The sequence below is a fragment of the Coturnix japonica genome, chromosome 3 (genome assembly GCF_054131305.1).
Source record: "Coturnix japonica strain WE chromosome 3, WE-NBRP24, whole genome shotgun sequence".
NCBI classification, from domain to species: domain Eukaryota; kingdom Metazoa; phylum Chordata; class Aves; order Galliformes; family Phasianidae; genus Coturnix; species Coturnix japonica.
Window position 1 is genome coordinate 44,958,178 of NC_140665.1, and position 25,003 is coordinate 44,983,180.

At 37.9% G+C, this 25,003-nt stretch overlaps 1 protein-coding gene across 6 annotated transcripts in view; it reads left to right on the top strand.

Moving 5' to 3' along the window:
* Positions 1-25,003, top strand: part of GRM1 (glutamate metabotropic receptor 1) — a 173,776-nt gene that overhangs the window by 107,103 nt on the left and 41,670 nt on the right. For all 6 annotated transcript variants that reach the window (XM_015858187.3, XM_015858190.3, XM_015858192.3 and 3 more), the window contains exon 4: positions 7,897-8,132. In XM_015858187.3, the coding sequence (XP_015713673.1) occupies positions 7,897-8,132 (236 nt within the window). The remainder of the gene's footprint in view (positions 1-7,896; positions 8,133-25,003) is intronic.

Sequence of the window (25,003 nt, forward strand, 5' to 3'; positions counted from 1 at the left end):
TTTTTTTAAATGAGATTCTCTCCTCCTCCCTGCACGTATACTTCTATTTGGAAAAGACACTGTGCATACATGATGTCTCATGTTGTGAATTTCAAATACTCAGAGCAAGGGTTCACTCCCCTTGACATTCTGGGGTGGAAGCATGTGTACACCTTTTCAAAATCAGCTTTTGCCTTAGAGAATACATGAATGGTTGCTGATTTTTCCAAGATACGCACCATTGTGCACCCTAGAGAATGGGAAAACATTTTCTGCAATAACAAAGCCACTACATTTACAAAAAGGTGTATATGCCAACCGTGTCATGAACCTTCACATCATAAACTCCCCAAGATAAAGTCATCATGATAGGCAGTTAATTTATATTATGCAAATTGCATGCAAATATATGCACTGCATCAGATAATTAAAACTTTCCTAAATATATATTTACAAAACAGGCAATCCATCATGGTCCATGAGGTTATAATCTATGGTTTTTTTTTCTTAATATGAGCAGAGCAAAACCTCTGAAAATTCACAAAAAAGGAATAATAATCGTTTGAAACATAATGACATAACATTTATCAACTTTGGTTCTGTACAGTGTCATTCATTCAAAAAATCCACTGATTCACTACGTAAAAATTGGAAGCTCTTATCAACAATTTGTGCTGGTGGAAAATATAGGAACTAATATGCTATTATGTCTGTGCAACATCAACCATAGGTAGGAAGTGAAAAATCGCATATGCAGTGTTATGAAATGAAGCTGACATGAACAGAAAATATACTAAGGATTCTGACTAAATGCTTTCAGAAGGTAGCCTTGGAGACTTTTTTTAGACTTCATCTTTCAGTTTCACTCAGAAAGTAGCACCTCCTGTAGGACATTTGGATTCCAACTGTGATGGGTATCACATACCTGTCTTAAAGGCAGCAGAGTTAATGGATAAATATTACTGGGCTTTTCCTAAATCTCATTAGGTCTCTCTAGAGATGTCCATCATGTCCCTGCAAGTTTTGACATATTCTTCAATTAATACTCCATAACAGGATTGCAATCCACAGTGGTACAGTAGCCCTATGTGAATTATGATTCTAAAATCAGTAACTGCATAGTTTGGCACCTAATAATGATCCTTGATTGCTCCTTTTTTACCTTTTCTTGTGCGTGAGGGACATTGTGAAGGCCATGATCTCTTTCCCTTTTACTTTCTATTGTCCTCCAAGAAGCTGCTTCAGTGGTTTTCGTGTTCTGCTCCCATATTGCAGAGTTGATATTCTGATGATGCTCTCAGTTGATTTGAGTCCCAACTAATCTATGAACATCCCCATCCAGGAGAAATCTAAAGGCTAGAATTTAAGGTACGTTTGAGCCCAATACAGCCAGTGGGGAAATCACAGAATGGTTGAAATTGGAAGAGACCTTTAGGATTATCTAGTTCCAACCCCCTTGCTTTAGACAGGAGCACCCCACACTAGACCAGGTTGCTCAAAACCCCATCCAGCCTGGCCTTGAATACCCCTAGAGAAGGGCATAGGGAAACCATTAGGTCATGGCTTGAACTGGTGATTGAGCACCTGGTGAAGAAGTGTGGCTTGCCTAGGGAGCACAGGCAAAGTGTTTGCACCTGTGCTCCCCATGTGACCAGAAGGGTTGGACGACCTAGGGTGGAACCACTCTGGGCTCCCATAAGGGTTAGCCACTGAAGGTAGAGTGTGCCTTAGACCTAAGCTGTCTCTTACCAAGGAATGCTGTGTAGCTAGAGAGCCTCTTCACCTACTGAGTGAGTTCTGTTCTTCTTTCTGAATATGATTACCGGCCTACATTGCGTGGTATCACCAAGAATCTGTCTGAAGCAGTTTTGCCTCCTCGTACGCAGATCAGTGGGGCATCCAGAAATTCTCTGGGCAACCTATTCCAGTGTCTCATCATCCTCACAGTAAATAATTTCTTCCTAACATCTACTATAAATCTACCCTTTCCCAGTTAGAAGCTATTTCCCCTTATCTTTATTATCTTTACATGCTTTTATAAGTTTCTCCCTAGCTTTCCAGTAGTCCCCCTTCAGGTACTGGCTACTATGAGGTCCCCCTAGAGCTTTCTCATCTTCAGGATGAAGAGCCCCAGCTCCCTCAGCCTGTTCCCATATGGGAGGTGCTCCAGTCCTCTGATCATCTTCATGGCCCTCTTCTGAACCCACTCCTACAGCTCCATGCCCTTCTGTATGCAGGGCCCCAGAACTGGACTCAGTACTTCAGGTGTGGTCTTAGAAGAACAGAGTAGAGGGGCAGAATTGCCTCTCACAACCTGCTGCTCCTTGTTGTAACCCAGGATACGGTTGGCCTTTTGAGCTGCAAGTGTACATTGCTGGCTCATGTTGAGTCTTTTTTAAATTTTTGCCCCTGAACCCTTCACCTCAGAGGCTGCTCTTAAGTACATCTCTGCCATGCCAGTTGGGAAAAGCGGGTTCTTCTGCTTATGCTTGCAGAAGTGAGAGTATTGGCCTGTTTATCCTGTTCCAGTTGACAAGATGTAGTGAATTTTATTCTTCTTGTTTTGAGGTTGGACAATGCTCAGCAAGCCCCAGGTTACAGCATAACAACATGCAGCCTTTCAGCCTGATCTTGCTGTCAGTGATATATAGGCATATTTTTAGCTGGTGGACTAATCTGATAAGATTGCCAGGATTCATCAAACATGTAAAACTATGCTTAAGAGCTTATGGTTTTGTGGCTGAGGAAACCTCTTCTAACTTTAATGCAAGTATGTAATACTGCTGAATTAGATTAATGAACGAGTGCAAAAATTGCCTTTTGCTTCTCAGGTTTGACCTAACACTTGTTAACAATAATGATTAGAACCTTTCAGTTGATAGTGGTCAGTAGGATTGACTTACAATGTGTAAGCTAAAGAGGGAAAGACACTTTGCTAGCTGATGACTTCTGAATATCAGATGGTCTTTGTTTTCCTTACATGATGAATATTTGAATATTTACTTGAATTTACTTTACTTATTTATTTGAATTTTTATCAGAATATTTGCACCAAAGAGAAGAATTACTGGGAAAATAGTTTACCTGGCATTTATGAAGGGTTTTGTGCTCTTAATTTCTTTTATTTCTTTTATGAGACTTGGCCAGTACAGAAGAAAAAAGTTACCATGAACACAAACTTCTCAAGAAAACAATACCTTAGGTAGTACAGAAGGGTAAATCTAAAGGGCAAACCTACCAACAACTCAGTGCTCCAGACACATGGGCACGAATCAGTTGCAATCCATCAAATCACAACCTGTAAGGATGCAGTGTTTAAAGTGCCAATCAGTTTCCCCAATGGACAAATATGTTTTGTTTTCTTTACCTATGAAAGAATGCTACTTTCCACAATCATCAAAGAGCAACTTCGAAGTAGCCGTCATAAGCAATAGCATGTTTCTGTGTGGTGTATTTGTCTGTTTGGGAAAAGCATCTGAAGCAGTAACACTCCAAGTGCTGTGCTGGGAAGCAGAGACAAACTGCTACTGCAGAGTTGAGTCCCAGGGAGGTGAAAATAGAATGCTTGATTGCTGGTTATCTCGTCAGCCCTTGTGAAAAGCAGCTGACAGTGTTCATGTTTGGAAGAGGAGAGGAAACTGGGAATTCATTACATTTCTTCTGGTGTTTCAGTCACACAAATATATGTGAATGCCGTTCAGAAAACATAGGGAGATGGTGCTTAAACTATAATTCAGAGATGTCCATTCTAATATAGTAACAGAATGGTAAATTGGTTAAGAAAAAATTAGCTTTGTTACTTCAGTCTCAGCCAGAGGTAATGGAAATGGGACTTCTGAAGCTAGAAGGGGTAACTCTGGGGTTTTTCCCTTCATGTCTGATTTTGTTACTGAGTGATGAAATTTGGATTTGGCATTATGAATGTTAGCCACTAATTGGCATTTAAAGAGTAGCTTACAGAATACCAGTGGCCATTTCACTAGCAATAAACTCCACAAGGCTGCAGCAAAAGCAGTTGGTTCTTTCTCTCCTATCAATGAACAGACTGGTTGCTGGTTTGACACCCGCATGCTTGTCCCTCCCTCAGTGTTTATGTCTTCATGCTTTAAACCCCCTTGCGGAGCTTCTGCTCAGCTACTGCACAAGGCACTCAACAGGTTTTAGGGCTAGATAGTTTCACAATACCCACAGTCAGCAGGGAAGGCAGTTTGGGTGATGGATATTGGGCTACCTCCTGAAATCTTCACTAAAGGGACATTGGAGAGATGTGCCCATAGCATGGAGTGCTATTCTGTACTCAGTCAAAAGGAAAAGGAAAATAAATGGAAAGTACTAGATTCTGACAACAAAGGAATAGAATGCAATGTTTTTTGTTTTTTTTCTTTTTAATAAAATTTCAATTTTTCATTCAATCAGCTATTAGTCTTATGTTCTTGACATTGACACGCATACTCTGAGCTTCAGAATCAAGGTGTTGCTCAGCTTTAGAAGTCTTTTTGTCATACTGCCATCTGCGTTACCATCCATTTATTCATGTAGCACTGAAGATGCACACTTTCTAGACTATTTTTAAATTAATTTTTAATTCCTTTTTTTCCCAGGAAAAAGAAATTTAATTAGATATGGTAAAAAGATCTTAGGTCTCTCCTAAAAGTGCTGGTGTGGCTGCATGGCCCTAGGGCACCTCTCAGCACTGCCAGCCTCAGGCTGCTAGAATGGTAGGGTCTCCTTAGATACCAGAGGGCTTCTTTTTGCTTCCTTGACATTTCTGAAAGTAGAGCAGAGCTTCCATATGATGTTCAACACATATGAACTCTTTTCTTTTTTTATTTAAGAAACTTTTCTTCATGTTTGTTTAGGAATGAAACTTTATGAGGTTGACTTAATAGTTTGAGGAAGTCCAAGAAGGAACAGAAACATTTGGAGCTACAAAGAGACCTCAGAAGTTTCTTGGGGGAGACTGAAGAAATATTAGGTGATGATCTGTGAGGACTTCTCTATCAGCTGCACTCAAAGAACTTGAAATACACCTTTTCTTCTTTCTTTCATCTTTTTTTTTTTTTTTTAAACCTTTGTAGAATTCCTTTTTTATGCTTTTCAGAGTGAATGTGGCAATTTTCCAAGGCAAACTTGCAAAGGAGTGAGAATAAATCACTTGCAGTGTTTGGCTGGTAAGAATCCAAGCACTAGAGAAACTACCTCATTTCTAGAAAGCCTTGTAAAAAATGGCTGGGTTTACTTAATGTGCTTGACTCAGTAATATTTCTGCTTGAGTCTCCGGGTTGCAAACCATAAACATTGTGACAAATAATGAAGTAATCATGCAATTAGGACTCAATTACTTATACTGTGACAGTTACCTCTTACTTGTTTTTCCCCACACATAAAGAGAAATAAATACTGTGTCTTTTTGTTCTCCATGGTGCTAGGTGATAGCTTTCATTATGTGAAATCCAGCAAGTTTTCTCTCCTTTCTAGGGCTGCCTAGATTGTGTTCTGCTATGAGGCAGTAAGAGTGCTCTGTATTATTAGTTGCAGTGAGCGTAAGTGAGGAGTAGATGAGCTGTGGTTTCTTTCACTCTCTAAAACTTAATATAGCTGAGTGGGGCAGGGAGCAGGAATGGACAGAATTTAGCCTTCTGACTCTGTGCAGTTCAGTGGCAAATCAAAGGCAGCTGTCAGGTCAGGATCATACCATGTTGTTATCCCTAGGGCTGTGGTGGTACAAAGACAGGATCTGGACAGAACGAGACACTGAAGGCATGGTGTAGAGGGTCTTTGGTGTTTAATCTCATGTCTACCACCATTGCATAATGACACTCATAAATGGTTGCTTCCTCCTTTCCAAGAGAGCACCAACTGCTCTTCTCTCTCATACCACATATGGAATACAACACGCATACTGTGAATGTATCTCATGCTGCTTGGCTTTATGAAGATTTTTGGCAGTGGTTCAAACAGTTCAGCTACTTCTACTGCAAATCTTTGGCAAAGGGGAAAAAAGGATGAAACCCTGGCTCAAACTAGCTGTGTAATGCCGTCTTAGAAGCACAGAAACCTTTGAGTTGGAAGAGACCTCTGAAGGCCATTTAGTCCAACTCTCATGCAATGAACAAGGATGCCGCAGATAGATCAGGTTGCCTAGGGCCTTATCCATCCTCAGCTTGAAAGTCACCAGGGACAGCACATCAACAACATCATAAGTAACCTATTCTATTGCCTCACCACCCTCACTGTAAGAGATTTTTTCCTTTTATCTAACCTAAGCTTACCCTTTTTGAGCTTGAAGCTATTTGCCCTTGTTCTGTCACCACAGACCCTGCTAGAGAGTCTGTCCCCTTCTTTCCTGTACTCTCCTCTAGATACTGAGAGGCTTTTATCAGGTCGCCTTGCAGCCTTCTGTTCTCCAGGCTGAAGGACCCCAGATCTATTAGCCTGTCCTCATAGGAGAGGTCTTCAGTGTGTCTTTGCAAGTTTACAGGCCATTGGTTGCTCAGTAAGTCTGCTGCCAGATGTTCCTGTCCGAAATTACTTTCTGTAATTGAGGTTTGGATCCCATGTCCCATACAAAAAGCACTCAGCACTGGGCATTCCTGTTTTTCCATGGAGACCAGATTCAGTAGTCAATATAAATGGCAGTGAAATCATGCAGCTGTTCAGTCTGGTGGCTGGGAACCAGACTCACAGATGCCCAATGCATAGTCACTTTACCTTTGTCTAGAACTGTGACTTGCTAATTACAATCTTGTATGTTTTCCACTCTGGAGTCCCAGTCACATCTATGCCAGGTATTTTATAAATGCCTCTGGCTTTGCTCGGCACCCTAATGCACTTCTCAAGGATGAGTGAAAGTCTTCTACAGAGAGGTCAGGATGAAGTCACTTTTGGGTGAAACAGACTTTTTTTCAATGGTCAGTCACGTTTTTTCTTCTGAAAGTGCTGCTTGTCACAGCAGCAGTACTTCAACGTGATTCTGAATTGATACAGCTGGATCTGAAAACCAGAATAATCTGTTTCTCTCATGAGATGACCAGTGCATTAAAATTAAGCAGTGGCTGACTTAAATTTGCATCTAAATTAGACCATAATACCACTATTCTTCGGAGACCCTAATAAGAGCTGGAGAATGACACAAAATCAACAGATGTCTAGTTAATAAAACTGAAACTCAGATGATAAGCAAAATTGACTTTGTTCAAACCTGTTAAAATAGACTTTCCATGAAATAATGTTTTCAAGAAAGAGTTTTAACCTCAGGTTTTGAAGAATGTCTCTTAAGTGAATACACAGAGATGTAAATTATAAAGCCATTGTTTTAAAATAAATAAATTTGTAAGATAAAAAAAAAAAAGAAATGTTATCACAGATCCCGTACAGTATGAGAATAGCATGTGATTTTCTTTTGAATTTTTTCAACTCTATTATGTTCTTGATAAATAGAATATTTTACTCTCTTCCAGCACACAATGCACTTTCTCCCTGCATATTTGATTTGAATTATTCTGCTAGCTATACAATCTGCACATGCTGAGAAGAAATCCAAGGATCCTGGGGTACTTTCAATTGACATAAATTCTTTCAGTTTCCACCATCACAGGATAGCCTGAAAAAGGCAGAGATTCAGTCTTGGAGACATCACACCTGAAACTACACCCAAAAATTCTTTCCAGGGGGACAAAGATAAATCCTCTTCATTCCAGATGAGTTAATGAGGGCTTGGCATGAAATCAGTCAGACCGCTCATTCCAAGTCTCTATTACTGCGCTTTCTTCTTTCTCCATCTGCCTGAATTTAGATATGCCTTTAGATTTTTCTCTAATTACTTGCTTCTAAGGATTCTGGTCTGCCTTTTGCCAGCTGCTTTTTCAAAACAAGTTTTCTGTCTCTGGATAATAAGTTACTTTTGCTTCTTTTCAGTGATGGTTGGGCAGACAGAGATGAAGTCATTGAAGGTTATGAACAGGAAGCAAATGGAGGTATCACTATCAAACTGCAATCTCCAGAGGTCTTGTCATTTGATGACTACTATCTGAAACTGCGTCTGGACACCAATACCCGCAATCCTTGGTTTCCTGAATTCTGGCAGCATAGATTTCAGTGTCGTATCCCTGGACACCCACTGGAGAATCCCAACTTCCAGAAGAACTGCACCGGTAACATATCAGTTCTTTTCCTATTTGAATGTGTGCTCTGGGGGAAAAAAAAGGCAAAAAAAAAAATCTTTATATGGTTATTTATAATTTATTAATCATGGTGAAAAGTGAGAACCAAATTGTTAATATATAAATTGGAACTCTGGGAGGAAAATGTCTAGCACAGTTTCCTCCCAGTATAGCTCTGCTCTGTCATAAAAGCAGCTCATTCCACTTTGAGGTTTTATGTCTACGCTGAGGCTGAGATGAATACCTGAATTTGTAATATGGCTGCATGGCCATGAATGGAACAAAATAAGTAACAGTTACATTTTAAGAAAAGTTTACACAAATTGAAACCTTTTGCTTATTAAACCATGACAGTTCCAAAATCATCTTTTCTAACCCATCAGGATAATCAGGAAATTCAGAGAAAATACTAAAGGAAAAAAAAAAATCAACCTAAGGACCTAAGGAAAATCAGTGTGTCTTCAAACTGGGAGATCATCTGTTTCACACTTTCTTTTCTTCACCCATTAAAACACATACTTTTTTTTTTTTTTTTTTTTTTCTCACTATGTAGCACTTATTTAAACATCAGTGTCCTACAAATAGAAGCAATACTTAGCTCATAAGTAAGAGAAATGTATCTGCTCATAAACAGTTTTTTTTTCTTCATGTCAGAACCTGAGAAAATTAACTATTTTTTAGTAAGATTAAATGTACTGGTAAATTTAGATGGATGTGATTGCTATTCTATAAAATACTTATTGAATAACTTTGGAAGTATTTAATTGTAGTTGATAAATATTTCTTTTCCAGTCAAAAGAGTACATTTTAATAAGGAAGTTACCTTGTGATGAACAGTAGTAATGAAATCTGGCTTCACATTGATTTTTGTCCTATACTTTATGTTCCTAACTGCTTTATCCAATTGCAAGCTAACTCCTCGCATTATTTATAGTTCTTATCTCTTCCATCGATACTTCCAAATGACACCTTCCAACCTTCCACATTACCTTTATATTCCCCTCAGTCCTCTTATTAACAAATGAGTCATATCAACAAATACTGTGACTGACTCAAAACTGGCATGTGCTGACTGGCAGACTGACTGGGTCCAATTGGAGCTCTCACGAGCTAGTAGGAGGACATTTTGACTAATAGTTGAGTTTATGCAGTTTTACTCAGAGTAATTATTTACTTTGCCAAATGTTCATTTGTGTTACCTATATTTCTTTAAGACTGCTTCACTTCATAGAAAGGAGTTAACATAGGCTAAGAAGGGCAGAAATTACTAAGGAAAGAATGAATGATGGACACACAGAGCAAATACATAGGTTTTCTTCTTAAGAAACTTAAAATTAAAATTGTTTTGCGTTGGTTGTGAAGAAGTTTCAGGCTGTTACTTAAGAAAATGTCTGATTTCTGCTGAATTTCAGCAGCTATAAGCACAGGTAGTGCGTTATCCAGTCTCCATTTAGTTATAAAACCAAAGTGTAGACAGGACTGGCATGATAATTCTTTGTCTACCACATCAAAGACAAATATCAGCTAGTGATTTCAAACTGGACTAAATGGGTTACTTCTTCTCTGCATGTAGATGAGTTGTCATATACATGCTGCTGTGGACTACAGATTTGTACTTAAGAGAAAAATCCACAAAAGAAATTCAGAGGAAAAAATAATGAGCTGCTTTATGGAAAAACAAACAAGCACCACCAAACTTTTTAGGACATCTCAGGGCTGAAGGCACTGAACATCAGAGAAGATGCCCTGGGGTTGTCATCCTCTGCTGTGGTACAGGTGCAAACCTGCTGCAGTGTTTTGTGCTCCTCAAGCAACAGGTATCAGAGACATTCTAATAGTATTAGTGAAATACTAAAACATCAGTACACTCTGATAGTGGAGCTTCAAAATATATAGTACTTTTTGGGCTTTTCTCAAAAGCAGTCATCTCTTTAAACTTGAGGATGATCTTTCAGGATCATCATGCAGAACTGAGAAGTTCATAAGTGTCTCAAATCACAAAAGAAAAACACCACCAGGTATCTATTCAAAATAATGGCATATCTGTAGAATCAATAGACCTACATGTCCCCAGAGAGTGTGCAGGCAAATTATTTTTCTTTAACAGCACAGAGCTGAATGATGACTTCACACACTTACACAAATGCTTCAAAACAGCTTTCCACATGTATATCTTTATCTGAATTTTCTGCAGGGTTAACGATGCCACTTAAAATACTAGCAGCTCCAAAACTGGCTTGTGGAGCCTTCCTCTCCAAGGAGATCTAATATGGCAGTGTTAAGAAAATGCCATTTTTTACCACTCACAAATTTGGAGATAGGCCTCTTTACAAGCATTTGGGGGAAAAAAAAGTCTGAATTGCCTCTCACATCCTTCACAAAGAAGGCTGAATGTGCAGATTTGAAAAGGAGGGCCATAAAGCTTAAAAATAAACAGCAATATTTGAAATCCACTAAAATACACCAATAGACTACATTCTGACTTTATTACACCACAAATTAAAATCTTGTTGTTACTACTCCATTGCCCCAGGAAAGGTATCAAATATTGAACACTGGTATTAAGCTTCTCAACTCTATTATAGCTGAAAGCTTTCATTCTTACCTCACAGCATGCCATCAGTATTTCTGAAACAAGGCACACAGGATCCCGCATTATGGAAAGTGCTGAATCCTCTGCGCTCTCAGGACTCCTTGCACATTATTAGCATTCATTGTGACTAAGTCTTGGTCCTGATCTGTTCTGTATTCCAAAAGTGCACTGGTACTCATTACTGAAAATGCAGCACACCTGCACTTCTGTATAAACAGAAATTGATTCAAAGGTAGTAGTCTGCTCAGATTCATTTTCAGTCTCTGGAGAGACATCATCTCAGGAAGCTCTCTAATGAAGAAGAATACCAAGGGCAAAAGATACTTGTGTTGTCCAGGGAAGCATAGCATTCTTGTATTTACCCATCAGTGGGATCCCTAAGAAAAACCATAAGCATGAGAAGATAGTGTATTTCTCCAACTACCTTGTTCAGAAAGATTCAGAATTCTTGGTCCTATCCAGTTTGAAAAGAAGATTAATTACACAGTTTGTATTTGAGTATCTTCAACTACTTCTTGCCCATTATAATTTTCTCACATACAAACTAATTATTTTATTGAGTAATTTATTCAGAATTGGCACTGGAATGTGAAGTTCAATTTTCAGTATTCATGGATAGGCAAGGACTTTTCTTCAAGCAATTACAGCTGCTACGTTTGCAATTTCTAGGATGCTGTTGAATCAGCACTAGATTGGGATTGCAGACTCTAGAAAACAAGGCAAAAGCAAGTTCTTAGAAATTCTCCTTCCTTGATGACGGAAATTATTGTATGAATTCTTTCACTCAGCTACTGAGGAGATTGATGTCATCCTTCAGGAATTCTCATGTTACACTAAAGTCTGTGTGTGTATTTTGAGAGAGAAAGAACAGCCAGAAGGAAGAAAATGCAAGTGCATCCTAGTCTGTGAAGCAGTCTGTGAGATCTACTTTAAGACTGACCACATTTGCAAGATAGTTTATTTGGATAAACTAGTACTATATAGTAGTAGCACAAATTCTTGGGAAGAGAAGAAAACCCACGCTTTTGGGAACATTCATTTAATTCTTGTGAAAATTAAAAAGAAACACCCTACTTTTCTGGTTTGGGTAGCAAGCAAATGAGTGGGATCTATTTCTGACGCATTCTTTGCTAATGTTATAGCCAAACGAGTCTCATAAGTGACTGCCTTGCTGTTTCTCTTTTTCATGGATGGAGAGTATATACTCTCTCTTCCCAATGACATAAGATTCAAGTCTAGAATTTTTCTTGTGCTTTTTTTTTTTTTTTTCTTTTCCTCCTTTGCTTTATTTCTAGAAGGCCAAAACCACTTCCAATCCAGAGTTGTTTTTCTTAAAATATTCATTCCATTACTGAATTTTCAATGTTTTCTGTGTACTAATTACATTCTTCAGGAAACTCAGCATATCTTGCATCTCAGTGTGGACCACTGACTCATAGGGAGCTTCAGAACTTCACAACATTCTTCATGGCCTTCAGATGACAAATCAGAACAGTGTAGTCCATTTTAACACTGCCAGAAAAAAAGCTTCTGAATTTGAGATGTTAAGAAAATAAGTATCTCAGAACAATCCTGATGCTATGCTCCCTTGGCACACAATTTCAGCAATGCTCCATACTGCAGTTGCTGCTTGTGTCTATTCATCAGACTAATCAGCCATTTCCACATCTAGGAGACCGTATGCTGACAGCAAGATGTGGTGATTGACTGTACTGTCAATGACAAGCACTTTTCCAGCAGCTCTTTAGGAGGTTTATTCCCCTCTGAGCTGATAGAAATAGCCTGAATAGAAGTCCTTTTCTCCTCACAAAACTACAGTTATGAATGTTTCTCTGTTGGACTTGACAAGCTCACATAAGCATGAATTAAATCCAGTTTTTATGTATGTAGAAATGATGTAGAACTCAGTGCAATTCAAATACATCTATGGAGGTTTCACTGCTCATTTATAGAATGCCTACTCACCTCTTGGCAAATAATACAATGGCTGCAGTTTATGTGAACTAGATAGGATGAATACTCCTCTGCACCACAAGAGAGTTATGAAATTTGTTATGAAACTTATACAAACATCAGATTGTGTTCACAGCAGTTCATCTGCTGGGAAATCAGAATACACTGACAAGCAATCAGCACAGATATTTTTCTACAGAGTGAAGTGGAACAAAGTGGGCAATTCAATGATTCATTCATTGATTTAATTGATTTTTGAGGAGGATTATTTATCAGTGAACCTGTTTGTGGTGGACAAGAACAAGAAATGTAGTTTTTTTGTTGTTGTTCCAAAGGAGATTGCAGGTCAAGTTCGTTTGGATGCTTACTCATACCTTTACTTTATCTGCTAATTTGTGTTTGGGTACAAGACAAACAATCAGACTGAGTGCAGACAAAGTCACTGAATTATGTAATCCCTCAGGATGGAAGGTAGCTTAAGAAGGCTGTAGTCCAACCTCCTGTACAAAGAAGGATCAGGTATAAGTTTAGCTTTGAGGGTTTCAGGATTTTATTCACTGAAGACTTGACAAAGTCTGAGGATGGAGGCAGCAAAGCCCTCTGGGCAACCTTTTCCACAGCAAGGATTTGAAAAAGTTTGGCCTTATATTCAACCCCAGTCTCTCTTGTTTCAAGGTATGTCCATGTTCTGATGCTCTCACTGTGCTCTACCATGAAGAGCCTGTCCTTCTTTTATTAATAACCTCCCTGGAGATATGAGACTGCTGCTGTTGGGTTTTCCTTCAGTTATCTCTTCTCCAGGCTGAACAAGCTCAGGTCCTTCAGTCTAAACTCACAGGACAGGGATTGCACCTGTCTTGATGGACCTATGCTGAATGAGCTCCAGATTATCAGTGTCTTTCTGTACTAGGAAGTCCTTAAACTGTACACAGTGTTCTAAATTATAGTTCTTGAGACAAAAATTACCTAATAAAAAACTGTAGTTTACTTTGTCACTGTGATGACCTTTTGTCATTCACATGGCTTTGTATAGGCCTGCTCTAAAAGTGATATGAAGCACAGTGCAGAGATACTTTAGAAATCAAAGACAAATGCAAGAACACACAGAGCAGTATGTTATGTGAAAATACTTGCTTAAGTCTGAGAGCAGCATAGTTATGTGTGTGGGACACTATACCCAAACTACTAAATCAACAAGATAGCCAGATCAGTTAAGATGTCTCTGAACAGCATCTTTAAGTGCTTGCCATTGTTGCCAAAAACTCATTAAAAAGGACCTAGTTTTAGCTCACTCAAACATAATTGAGTATAGCATTAGTGAGGTGAGTGGGTTGTTTGTTTTTTTCTGATGTAGGATAACGTCTTTTTAGAAGGTCTACAGAGCCTGTACTTAAGTTTGTCATAGGGTTTGTTTTTCTCTGATGTTCTCCATGACTGCGCTTACTACAGTAGATGGGAAAATAGAAAATTGATGGCTGACCTATTCCCATCCTTAGACAGCTTTGTACTAACATAATTCCCCTTTCAGTGTACATCCTTGTCCACCAGTAATGTAGTTCAGGACTTTTCTTAATCACGGTCTTTTTTCTTAAGACATATTTTAATTCTGATCAATTTATATGAAATAGCATTGCATCCAGATTTAGTCGTATCAGAGGACAGAGCACTTTGGCCACGTATGTGACTGTTTCTATCTTTTATTTAAAAAATTAATACATTTCTAATTGGAGCTGATCTGAGTGGTTTTCAGTACGTTTAAGGTTATGTTGTGTGTTGGACAAGCAGACTTTATTAGGGCTTGTTCTGCTGTGGTGATGGAGTCCATAGATACTTCTCTGAGAACATTCCTCTAATCTTGATATCTGCAAAGCTGCTTCACAGAACCCCTGTGCCATGAGACTGCATTAGCAGAAGCATCTACAGTGGGAGTTAATTATAGTACAGTACAAAAAAACTTAATTATGAGAAAATTTAAGAAAATTATGATTTAAGAAAATTTCTTATGAAGAGTCTAAGCACATAACTCTTTCATAATAGTCACTGCTTGCAAGTTACTTGATGCAGTATATATTAAACACATTCATTAACAGAAGAAATCAAAATATTGACGTAGCATGAACTCAGTATGTGTCTTTATGTCTCCGCTGACTCACCCTCCTTAGCCCCTATTTTGGGTTCCAATTAAATTCTTAGGTTCTGGAGTAGAAAATAAGCTGAGTCCTATGTCACTTTTTATGCCCTCAGCGTGACACAGGACATCCTAAGCTTCATCCCACAGCTGGGTGAAAACTCTGATATCAGTTATTCAGGTATGTAGAATAAAATGTGTTTGGGACGACTGTCTGAAAGAACTCTGGTTTCTACACTATTTAGCCAAGGCAGCAGATTAGACTGGAGAACTGTAGACTCATTTTATTTCCCAGACAAAGTTACAGACAACTTCTAAGGATTAATGAAGAGGACTATTAATAATGTGCTTTTCTGTGATATATCATAGGCATTGTTAAGAGAAGACATTACCTACTGTCTGGTTTTTGTTCCTAGCTTCTTATTTCTGTGTTTGGAAAAAAGTAGTTACATTGATCCAATATTTTATCTTTTTAAAAAATACTTTTAAAGCAGTTTGTCAATCAAAATATAATAAAAAAAATCTGTTTTTCTTCTTTTGGAATCCATAAAAACTGTTCTACACATGCTGTTGAAAACAGCAGAGAAGGCAGTCTAAAAATATATATTTATGTTACAGTGGGATATAACAAAAGTTTTCTGAATCTAGAAAATCTACATTTTCCATTGTGGATTGTAACAGCCAGAGTCAACTGGGATTAGAAAAATCCTCAGGTAGGCTTGTGACATTCAGCCTTCTCCATTACATGAGTAAACCAATAGAGCTGAAAAGGAGCAAAACATGAGTCGTGGTCCCTCGTGTCTCTTCCATGTTCCTGTCTGGTGTGCCTGGGGAGCAACAGGGCAGTCCATGCTGCTTGGACTGTTGCAGGTGCTTTGAACTTGTGCAAGTAATATGGGGAGAAGAAAAGCACATAATTGAAATGACTTAACTCGGTCCTAGAAATCATTGTGTGTGTGTGTGTGTGTGTCTGCAGGTCACCTATCAGACCAATTGGCCTAGATATAACCATTTAATCAAATCTGTAAATAAATGCAATTAAATAACACTGGTAAATGATCAGGAAACAAGGCCATTTACTTTTCGTGCACCTTCACAGTGTTTTGTTAGATTTTATCTTTCTTTTTCTCATTTACATGGAGGTAGAAAGGTTTAACTCAGCTAGCAGTTTTATAGCTTTTCTTTACTGGCATAATTATTCCAGAGATGTATCTGCAAATAAATATGCTTTATATGAAGGTTGCCTATTTTCCAACTCTAAACTAGCATTTTCTAACAAGGAAGCTCAAAATTAGGCTCCTGAGGTACAGGTTCTGAGACCTAGATAGATTGTCCTGATTTTTAAGGATACTGATCTCCCATTATCCCTGTGGAAGTCAATAGCAACCAGAGAAGTTCAGGTATTAATCAAGGCAATTAATTAGGGCCCCAAACACGTGTTCAGGTTCCTAATATAAATATCCAAGATGGTTAATGCTTTGGAAGCTGCAGAACAATAACTGAGTTCTGTCCCTTTCAGATAAAGTCTGAGGCTTCATATGAATAGAATGACACTTGAAACTTAATCAGTCCTATTTTCTCTGCTTTTTATTTTCTCCATCATTGTGTGTTATAATTGAATATCTGTGAGGGTATCTGACTCAAAAATTTCATTTATTAATGGTGAAAATCCTGATTGAAGCTAGCTAAAGAACATCAAAAGCTGCAAATACTTCTTTAAATTTTTGAGTTTGATTTTAAGTGTGCTCATTCCTGCCTCTTGTAAGAGTAGCAGCAACTCATTATCTGCTACACTTGTTCCAAATAACAGATACGTTAAGAATAGTAGTTCTAAATATGTCCTTAATGAAGTGTGCAAGTAAGGCAGCAAGGTTGCATAGTTACCTGAGGGAAAGGGGAAGACTGAAGGTTGAATTTTCTTTTTTTAATTGTTTCTTTATATGCCATATAGAAAATGTTCTCTGTGAAATCCTGCCTTTACAGAGACTGGATCAGTATCCAGAATGGCACTGGAGGAAGAAGTTAGCTTAATCAATTTGGAAAGAAAGCAAGAAGAACAATGTCACTGCAATAATAACCAATCATATTTAAATAGTGCCTGAGGATTTAAGAACACTCTGAGGGCATTTGTAGAACACTGCAGAATCTCAAAAAGGGGCTTAGGGAGAGTTTTGAATGGACTGAGAATGATAGAGACAGATACGGTATATGCAGTAGGAGTAACAAATTGAATTCCCTGCTATCGTATTTGCAAGCAAGGGAACAGAGGGAAAGAATTGAAACAAACAAAGAAAAAGCTGTTGAAGAATACCTTGGGATGGGGGGATTGCAGTGCCAGATTGGAATATGGCCTGTTCTGGATCAGGCAGGGTAAAAGCCCTCCTTTCCATTCACAGCTTTTGTGAATTTTCCATTAAAATAATCATGTTATTGCCTACATCCTTTAAACACAAAGACTGAGTTTTGTTGGCATTACATTTTAGTCAGCTAATGAAAAAATAAGATGGATATCAGATGCTATATCTGGATTTGAAATCAGTGTCTTTGCTGATTACATGTACAAGCTATTCAGAGAACAACAACAAAAATCTGCAGGCATATATTATTCCTGTTTATAAGATGAAATATTCATTTCTAGTAGGATCTGAGAATTAATGATTTGCTGTAGAAGTTAAATAATAATCTCAAATAAATAATAGAACTTTTTGTGGTCATTTTACAGGCAGTTTGTTTGCAGTCCAGCTTTTAAGAAAAAAAAAATTAATCATAATAATTATTTGTCAAGCTCTCACAATAATTATTATATGTCTCTAAGAAGGGCAATGGAATCACTTCAGATTATCTCCTTTGCTGCATATTTCTGGAATAAGCATACGATTTAATGTTATTAAAAGGCACATACTTCTAATGAATGTTCTAATGAGAATGAGAGTAGAATTTAAGGTTAAACTGCATCCAAATTGATGGATTCCCCAAGATCAGAATCACAAGTAGAGTTTTACTGATTTTTAAGCTATAGCTTAAAACCTTAAATATGACCATTAATTACATGTGGATATCTGAGCTTCGGTACTAATAAACCACTGTCATTTCATTCCAGATTCCTGGTCAGTTCCATGAGTCTTAAAATGACCATATTTTATTTGGGAATGAATTTCTACAAGATAGCAGCCAGATACAGAAGTTTTTCTGTTCATAAAGTAAATTAAATAACTCTTTACTTACCCTGTTCGTGATAGAATTCCAAGCTTCTCTATTAGAATGCACATAATAATGGAAATTCATAATTTTCCATGCATTATCACAGCCTTGTGTCTCAATTTGATGTATGAAGGCAGCCCTTAAAAGGATAACTTATATGTACAAAGTGGTGCTTCTTTCAGACCATTTGAACTGATACTGAAAAACGTGACCCATGTTTGCCTGGGAGTCCAAGATACAGAAATAAATTTATCTCAGATAGTAACATTTTTTTTCCTCTTTTGTTTTCCAGTCTATTAATTCCAAAACAAACGAACCAATAAATAATACTTAGACCAAGACCTACACACCACGTGCCACATGTGTTAACTTGTAGTGAAAGTTCTGTCCTTGTTTTCCAGTTTCCTGCTCTTGCTATATACACTTTCTGTAGGCACATATCCATACAGCTTTTCAACTGTGACCACTTTCTTTTGACTCTTACTGACAAAAGTCACAGAGCCTCTGGGAAATGACAGTCTCATCCATTGCTTATGTCCTTGTGTAAGTAGAAAGGAGATGTAAAAGGAAAGCTTTGCTCTCTGGGGTGCTGGCACATTTGAACATAACTTTGTTATGTGGTTTATCATGTGGTGTTTATGTCTTAAATCTTCTTTTCCTGAAGGTTTGTGTGAGTCTGAATGTCCAAGCGGAGAAGCAGAAATGGTTGGGAGGTGGGCTCCAGGCCCCTGTGTTTGCTAAGCAAATTTTCAGACTGGGGAAGAAAGGAGCAGTTAGAAAGAGATCTGTTTCCTATTGTTTTTCTCCTAAGTTGCTTTGTGTGTGGTCTGGATCTGTGAGTTAAACGTGGCTCAGGGCTGGCAGCACTGCCGAGTCCCTTTTCTACTGCTCAGAGCCTAGTGTCTCTGAGACTCTCTGGCCTCTGATTAATGAGTCAATCAGCAGCTTGCAAAGTCATTTCCACTCATAATATTGCAGCTTTACTGTGGCACTGTTGTGTTTGTGTATGTCAGCCTCATTTTAGAGTCTTTGACACTAAGCCCTTAAAGCCCTAATGTGCTTACATAACATGATACGGGGAACCAAGAAAGTAAATTTAATTAAAGATTTCCTTACTGCTTCTAACACACAGGGAGGGACAAAAGATAGACATATCTTTTTGAACACTGAAGGACTATGTGGCATCCTCACAAAAACAGGCGTGGAAGCTGAAGACGCGGGAAGTGTATGTGTATAGTGTATCTAAAAAGGGAACTGATCTGAAGTTAGACACCTGGAATGAATGGAAACCCATGTCTCTTGATATCTGGATTAATATTTTGGCTTTCTTTAGACACTGAATTGTCATTTGTGAAAGAAAAAATGTAGGTGAAAGTAAGGAAAGAATAGCCTTATATATTTGCGCAATCTGTTTCCTCTCCAGGAGAGAGTCGTTATTTATTTGTCTTATTTTATTAGTGAGAATATATAATAACTTGTATATAAACATTGCTGCAGTAAGCATCCAGTTAATGCCTTTGGTGGAGAATTTAGAGGGAAAAAAAAAAGTTAGGAGCTTCTGTGGAATGCCCACACTTTGATTTGCTTTAATTTCTCTCTGTAGTATTATCTAAAACTAGAAGTAAACCAATCTCAATTAAAACGCAGCATTCATCAGTCATTGCAGTAATATCTGGGAGACCCACAGACTTCCTTGTGCTCAGAAAGAAAATAGAAGGGTGTCTCAACTGGTAACTGGAACTGTATATCAAATATAATTGTGTGAATAGAATCTCTTTGCTTAGGAGAATTAAAAAAAAAGAAAGAAAAACATTTGAAGAGTGGAAATGGAACCTTTTTTGATTTAATGACATCCTGAAAATGAAGTGTGCAACCCTGGGAACTCGATTTATTTCTTCATGAGTACTGTACAACTTGAAATGTTTATCAATTTGTTTTCAAATCTGGTGTAGAATCCACATGTTGTGAGATATTTCTTCCTTTTATCTGCCCCAGGAAAAGATTTCTGTATTCTTGCCAAATGGCAGAGCCACCTGCTGTTCTACAGAAAGCACAGCATTATTTTGTACAGATTGGTGACATGATGTTCAGGAGGCAGTTAGGGAAAGATCCCTTTCCTTAAATAATACGTCCTTCACATTTGCCTGGTAAGCATTAGAGTTATATCCAGTCAAGCAAACAGTTCATACTACAATGGGAATCAGGTTCCTCTTTTATCTTATGTCTTTTTGATAGCTCTTCTACCATCCCTCTTGTATGTGCTGTCAGTCAGGACCCACTCTTGTCTGTATGTAGTTGCTTCTTGAACTTGCCTCCCTGCAGCAGAGATACACCGAAGTGGGAAGTGACCATTACACACGGTCCACCTTTGTTGGAAAACAATAAAAGAGCTGGTGTTTTTTTGAGTAGAAACCATTCTAGAAAAAAAAAAAAAAAAAAGACTTAGCATGATGAGATAAAACAAGCCTGGTCTGGTTGTTGGTGACCCTGCCCATTGCAGGGGGATTAAAACTAGATGATCTTTGAGGTCCTTTTTAAGCCAGGCCATTCTATGATTCTATGATGCTATGAAAAGGATTTACTTTTCCACAATATTTTGGCAGTCTTATTAGATTGCACAGCCTTTGAGAAAAGTACAAACAAAGCTTACAGTCCTCATCTGCAGTTCCTTGTTCTGGTCACTTAGTAACATTCCTGGCCTCACCTTCATAAGCAGGCAGACAAATGGAATTGCTTGGATAACTAGAAGTTACTTCTGAAAAGACAAATTTAGTAATTCTTCTCAATGCTTACTTGACTGCGGGCTGAAAGAGGTGGGTGTTTGGATGTTTTCCTATACAATAAGGTTCTCATGTGAATCTAACTTGTTACCTCTGACTACATTTGGACATACTGAGTGCAGCAGAGTCAACAAGAATCATCAAGAGATGGGGATTTTATTCAGATTCCATTGCCATATAATACTAACGAACAGAATGCATTTGGTTCTAAAAAGAGTATGAAGAGAACAAGTCATTTACTGTGCAGGTAGTGAACATATCATATTTGTACTAATTGCATTTAGAGGCATTATAATCTGTGGTACTAATTTTTCAATGCCTTAAGGTGAAATTCGTTAAATAATTGTGTTGTTATTCTGGTTATTAGATAACACAAGAGATGTTAGATAACATAAACAGAGTGTAAGAATGAAATAACTGGCAATGTTTGTAAGATACCTGAAACTGCACTGCTAAATGATCTTAGAAAATGAAGCCTTTTGCAAGAATTGTTTAATAGAATTTGTTTGGGCTCTTCATAATGTGATTAAAAAATAAATTTAAAAAAAACTGATAGATAAAAAAATAATCAAGGATTTGGTGACAAAATAGAAATATAGAATTCATTGCATTTTCTCTCCTATACATCCAAAGGTAAAACTGTAATTAGCAGGTTATGCATCCAAATAAAAGTAGCCCAGTATTTCTAAGGAGCCAAGTACTCTGAGTTTCACAAAATGACATCAGTCTGTTCATCTCTTTTTTGTGTGCTATTTAGTAACCAAAATAATCTGTAGCTACTTCTAGTGACCGAGATTTCAAATGACCTATCAGGTTAGCTACTGGCCTTCTGCCCTTCTCCCTGCAAGATCCTACGACACAAATTTGCTGTGATCCAAGTTTGTCAGGCCTTCTGTAATGTGGGACACCACAAGATATGTGACTTCTGTGTTTTTTCCAAGGGCATGTCACACCACTAGCATATCTCTGCACAAATTTATACAGAGCCAGATGGACATGTTTGCTCCAAGTCACTGGTTAAGACAGTGCACATTGAAACTATGAGAGAAGGCAGGAAACCTGCATTCCTGGTTTCTTTAACAACAAGGGGAAATTTATTGCAAGCATGGGTGCTATTCTACTAGTTCATGGTATAACCTGTGCTCTGTCCCCTGGAATCCTTTTGGGGGGAACACTCATCTCTCTTTGGCATGGCTTTGTGCCAGGTTACTGTGCACACAGACCAAGTATGGCAGTTTTCATTTTTTCAGCATTCCTTTTTCAGCCTTGGTTATTCTTCCACAACAATTTCTTTGTCTAAATGAGCTCTATACTAAATGTAGCCCATCCCCATGCTGCTGACAACAAAGCTAAAATCTCATATTGCGCACCCAGAAAGCATTTCAATCCTAGGACTGACCACTGCAATTAAGGAAGGGAGCATATACTACTTCTAAGGCCTTCAGCCCTTTTTTGGGTCTGTCAGAAAAGATGATTACTTTCATAATAGGTCAAATGTGACCAATGGAAAAAATCGCTTTTTATGTGACATTAAATTTTCTCTTCATTTGGACGTCTGGGGAAAAAAAAATCTGTCTAATTAAGAAATTACATTTATAATAATTTTATTCAACAGATTTTGGCTTTTATTCTAATCAAGAGTCATCTGTGAACAGACTGTGTTCTTTATCAAACGTGTGTGTTTGTTCAGAATTTACCAACTGGCTAGCTATTGATCTGATTCTTCAACCAAAATGTTTCTACATTTCTTTCCATTCCATCCTCCTTCCTGCCATAACCTTTCTGAGAACTGCAAACAAGAAGCCCTTTCTGCTTAATCTCTTGTTGAGAACACCAGTATAGACTTTTCCTACCTTTACCTTACGCCTTTAAGTTTAGGTCACTTCTAGCTGTAAGTCTGATAGTGTTGTTTTTCTTAACTTCAGTTTATCAGGTGAGATTTGTATGAGTACTCTCTCTGCTATTGAGAATGCTGATAACACCATACTTGCTTCACAGTAAAGGCACTAGACATTAATGGTTGCTTTACATTCAGCTCCTCCTAAGACCCCACCTGAAGATGACATTAGTTACGTTTGAGGCACATTACAGTGAAAGGAAATGCACTGAGTTTCATGAAATTTGCTCTGTCCTGCATTTACCAAGGCTATTATTTCTAGCAGTGCTGGGAGCATTTTTCTATTGTGTACAGCCAGAGTGTGTTGTTGTTAAAGATTATTTTTATTTTCACATCCCTCTTTTTCATCTGACTTACAAAGAAAATAAGATGATCCAAAGTTTTGAGGAACTGTTAAAAGGAAACAATTAAGGGAAGATTTGCATTGCATGCAATATAAAAATGAGCACGAAATGTAGGAGACCTGAATTCTTCAATGTCATTCAGAAAGTTAATGACCTAATTTTAGTGACTTCAGTTAATCCAGTACTCACATAGCTTACAATTTTCTTAGTGAAAACTAAGGTCCCCCCCAAAAAATTAAAAAAAAATAAGGAAGATAATAAAGTACTTTTCTGTTTTTAATGTTACTTTACCCCAGTGTTCAGAGTAGTTTTTGTAGATCAATGATCTTTTTATTTTCTTCCAGAGGACAAGAAGAGAAAGAAAAGTAGAAATTTCTCAATCCAGAGTTCTGCTTTTCTCTTTGTTACTTTTCAAAGACCTTTTGAGGAAAAATAACAGCTTTATAGAGAAGCCCTGCACCAAATAGAATATAGTTCTTACATTTATTATAAAACAATTCTATGAAAACCAAATTGAACATTGATTGTCTCTATTTTTTCTCTGGCTTAACATAATTACATTATCTCCCTTGTTTAAAAATATTGGTTCCTACTGATTCTTATAAGTGAATTTTTACAAGCTCATACACATAAGTATATCAATAACTTGTGATGGTGAAAATGAAATAAATTTGATTTCGCCAGCTGGAAGCTAAGTTTAGGTAAAGCATGACTGCTCATGGAAAATTTACTGTTAAATCTCTTATTTACACATAGGGACATTTATATTACTGATATGGGGCCAATTTCTTACCAGATTAGACTTTGCATGTTACTTTTCAATTGAGTACGACTATTTCTGTAAGTGCAGAAAAGCAGTTATCTCTGCAGTGGGTCACTGTGCGTTTCAAGCCTCAAAGCCAAAAAGATGATCACATCTAATTGTTCAAAAGCAAATCCTCCCACCATCAAATATTTATTCTCCTTGGAGGTACACATATTATGCTGAAATATGAGAAACCAAATCTGTACTTTGCTGTGTTAAAACATACTTGAAGAAAAAAGTTTCATTTCAAAAACAGGCAAGTTCAGCTACATTTAGGTTTTTACTTTTGGCAGCCATCTGAACAGTTTTCTCAGAAAAAGTATATGGATACTGTCAATATCTCCTGCAAAGGTCACTGATGTGTTTGTTTCTATACTTTTTAAAATTAATTGAGAAATTAGGGAGGTAACTCAAACAAACTCTCGGGTAGAAAACAGTTACAGAGTGCTGTAACTTATATCAGTTTGATCCTCAGCTATTTGCTACTGACAGGCTTCATGACAAAAAGAACTGCAATGCTGAGCTCAGGAGCTTTCCACCTCTTTTTCCTATCTGGATGGAGACCATATTCATTCTCTGTCTACAGGAAGGGGTGGTAAATTGACGGTGTGTTAGTCCTGCGGGAATAATCAGCAGATGTAAGCAAAGAAGCTGAGAAGTCCTTCCAGAAGTTTTTCCCAAGGATGAGTGTAAGAAGGGTCTTCATTATCTGGTTTGAAAGACACACCATTAGGAGAAGGAGCTGCTTTTTTAACTTTTTTCTGTGAACTTGTAGATTTTCCTCTTTTATTTGTATTAGAATGACAGCTACCTTCTCCAACCTGGGTTTGAGAAGTGTTAGTTAACACCTAGTCTCTCACACATCCTACTTCCCTAGTGCAGACAAGGTGTTACTGTGTCTAAGTACCAGAGACTGGATTGGTAATGCCTGTTAACACTGAGTAATGTGGGAGGCCCACAGACAACAGCATCTTGCAACTTGGAGCATATTGAGAGAGAATGACTCAGGGGATGGGAAACAAAACAGAGAGGTTTCTTGTTCCCCCAGCCCTCAGGACCTGTGTGGTTCAGGCCTCTGTGATTCAGGGTTAGTTCTGGCAACATTCAGCAGCTTGTGACGGGAAACAGGGGGCAACCTGACCCCCACGGGGTCTGGCTTGA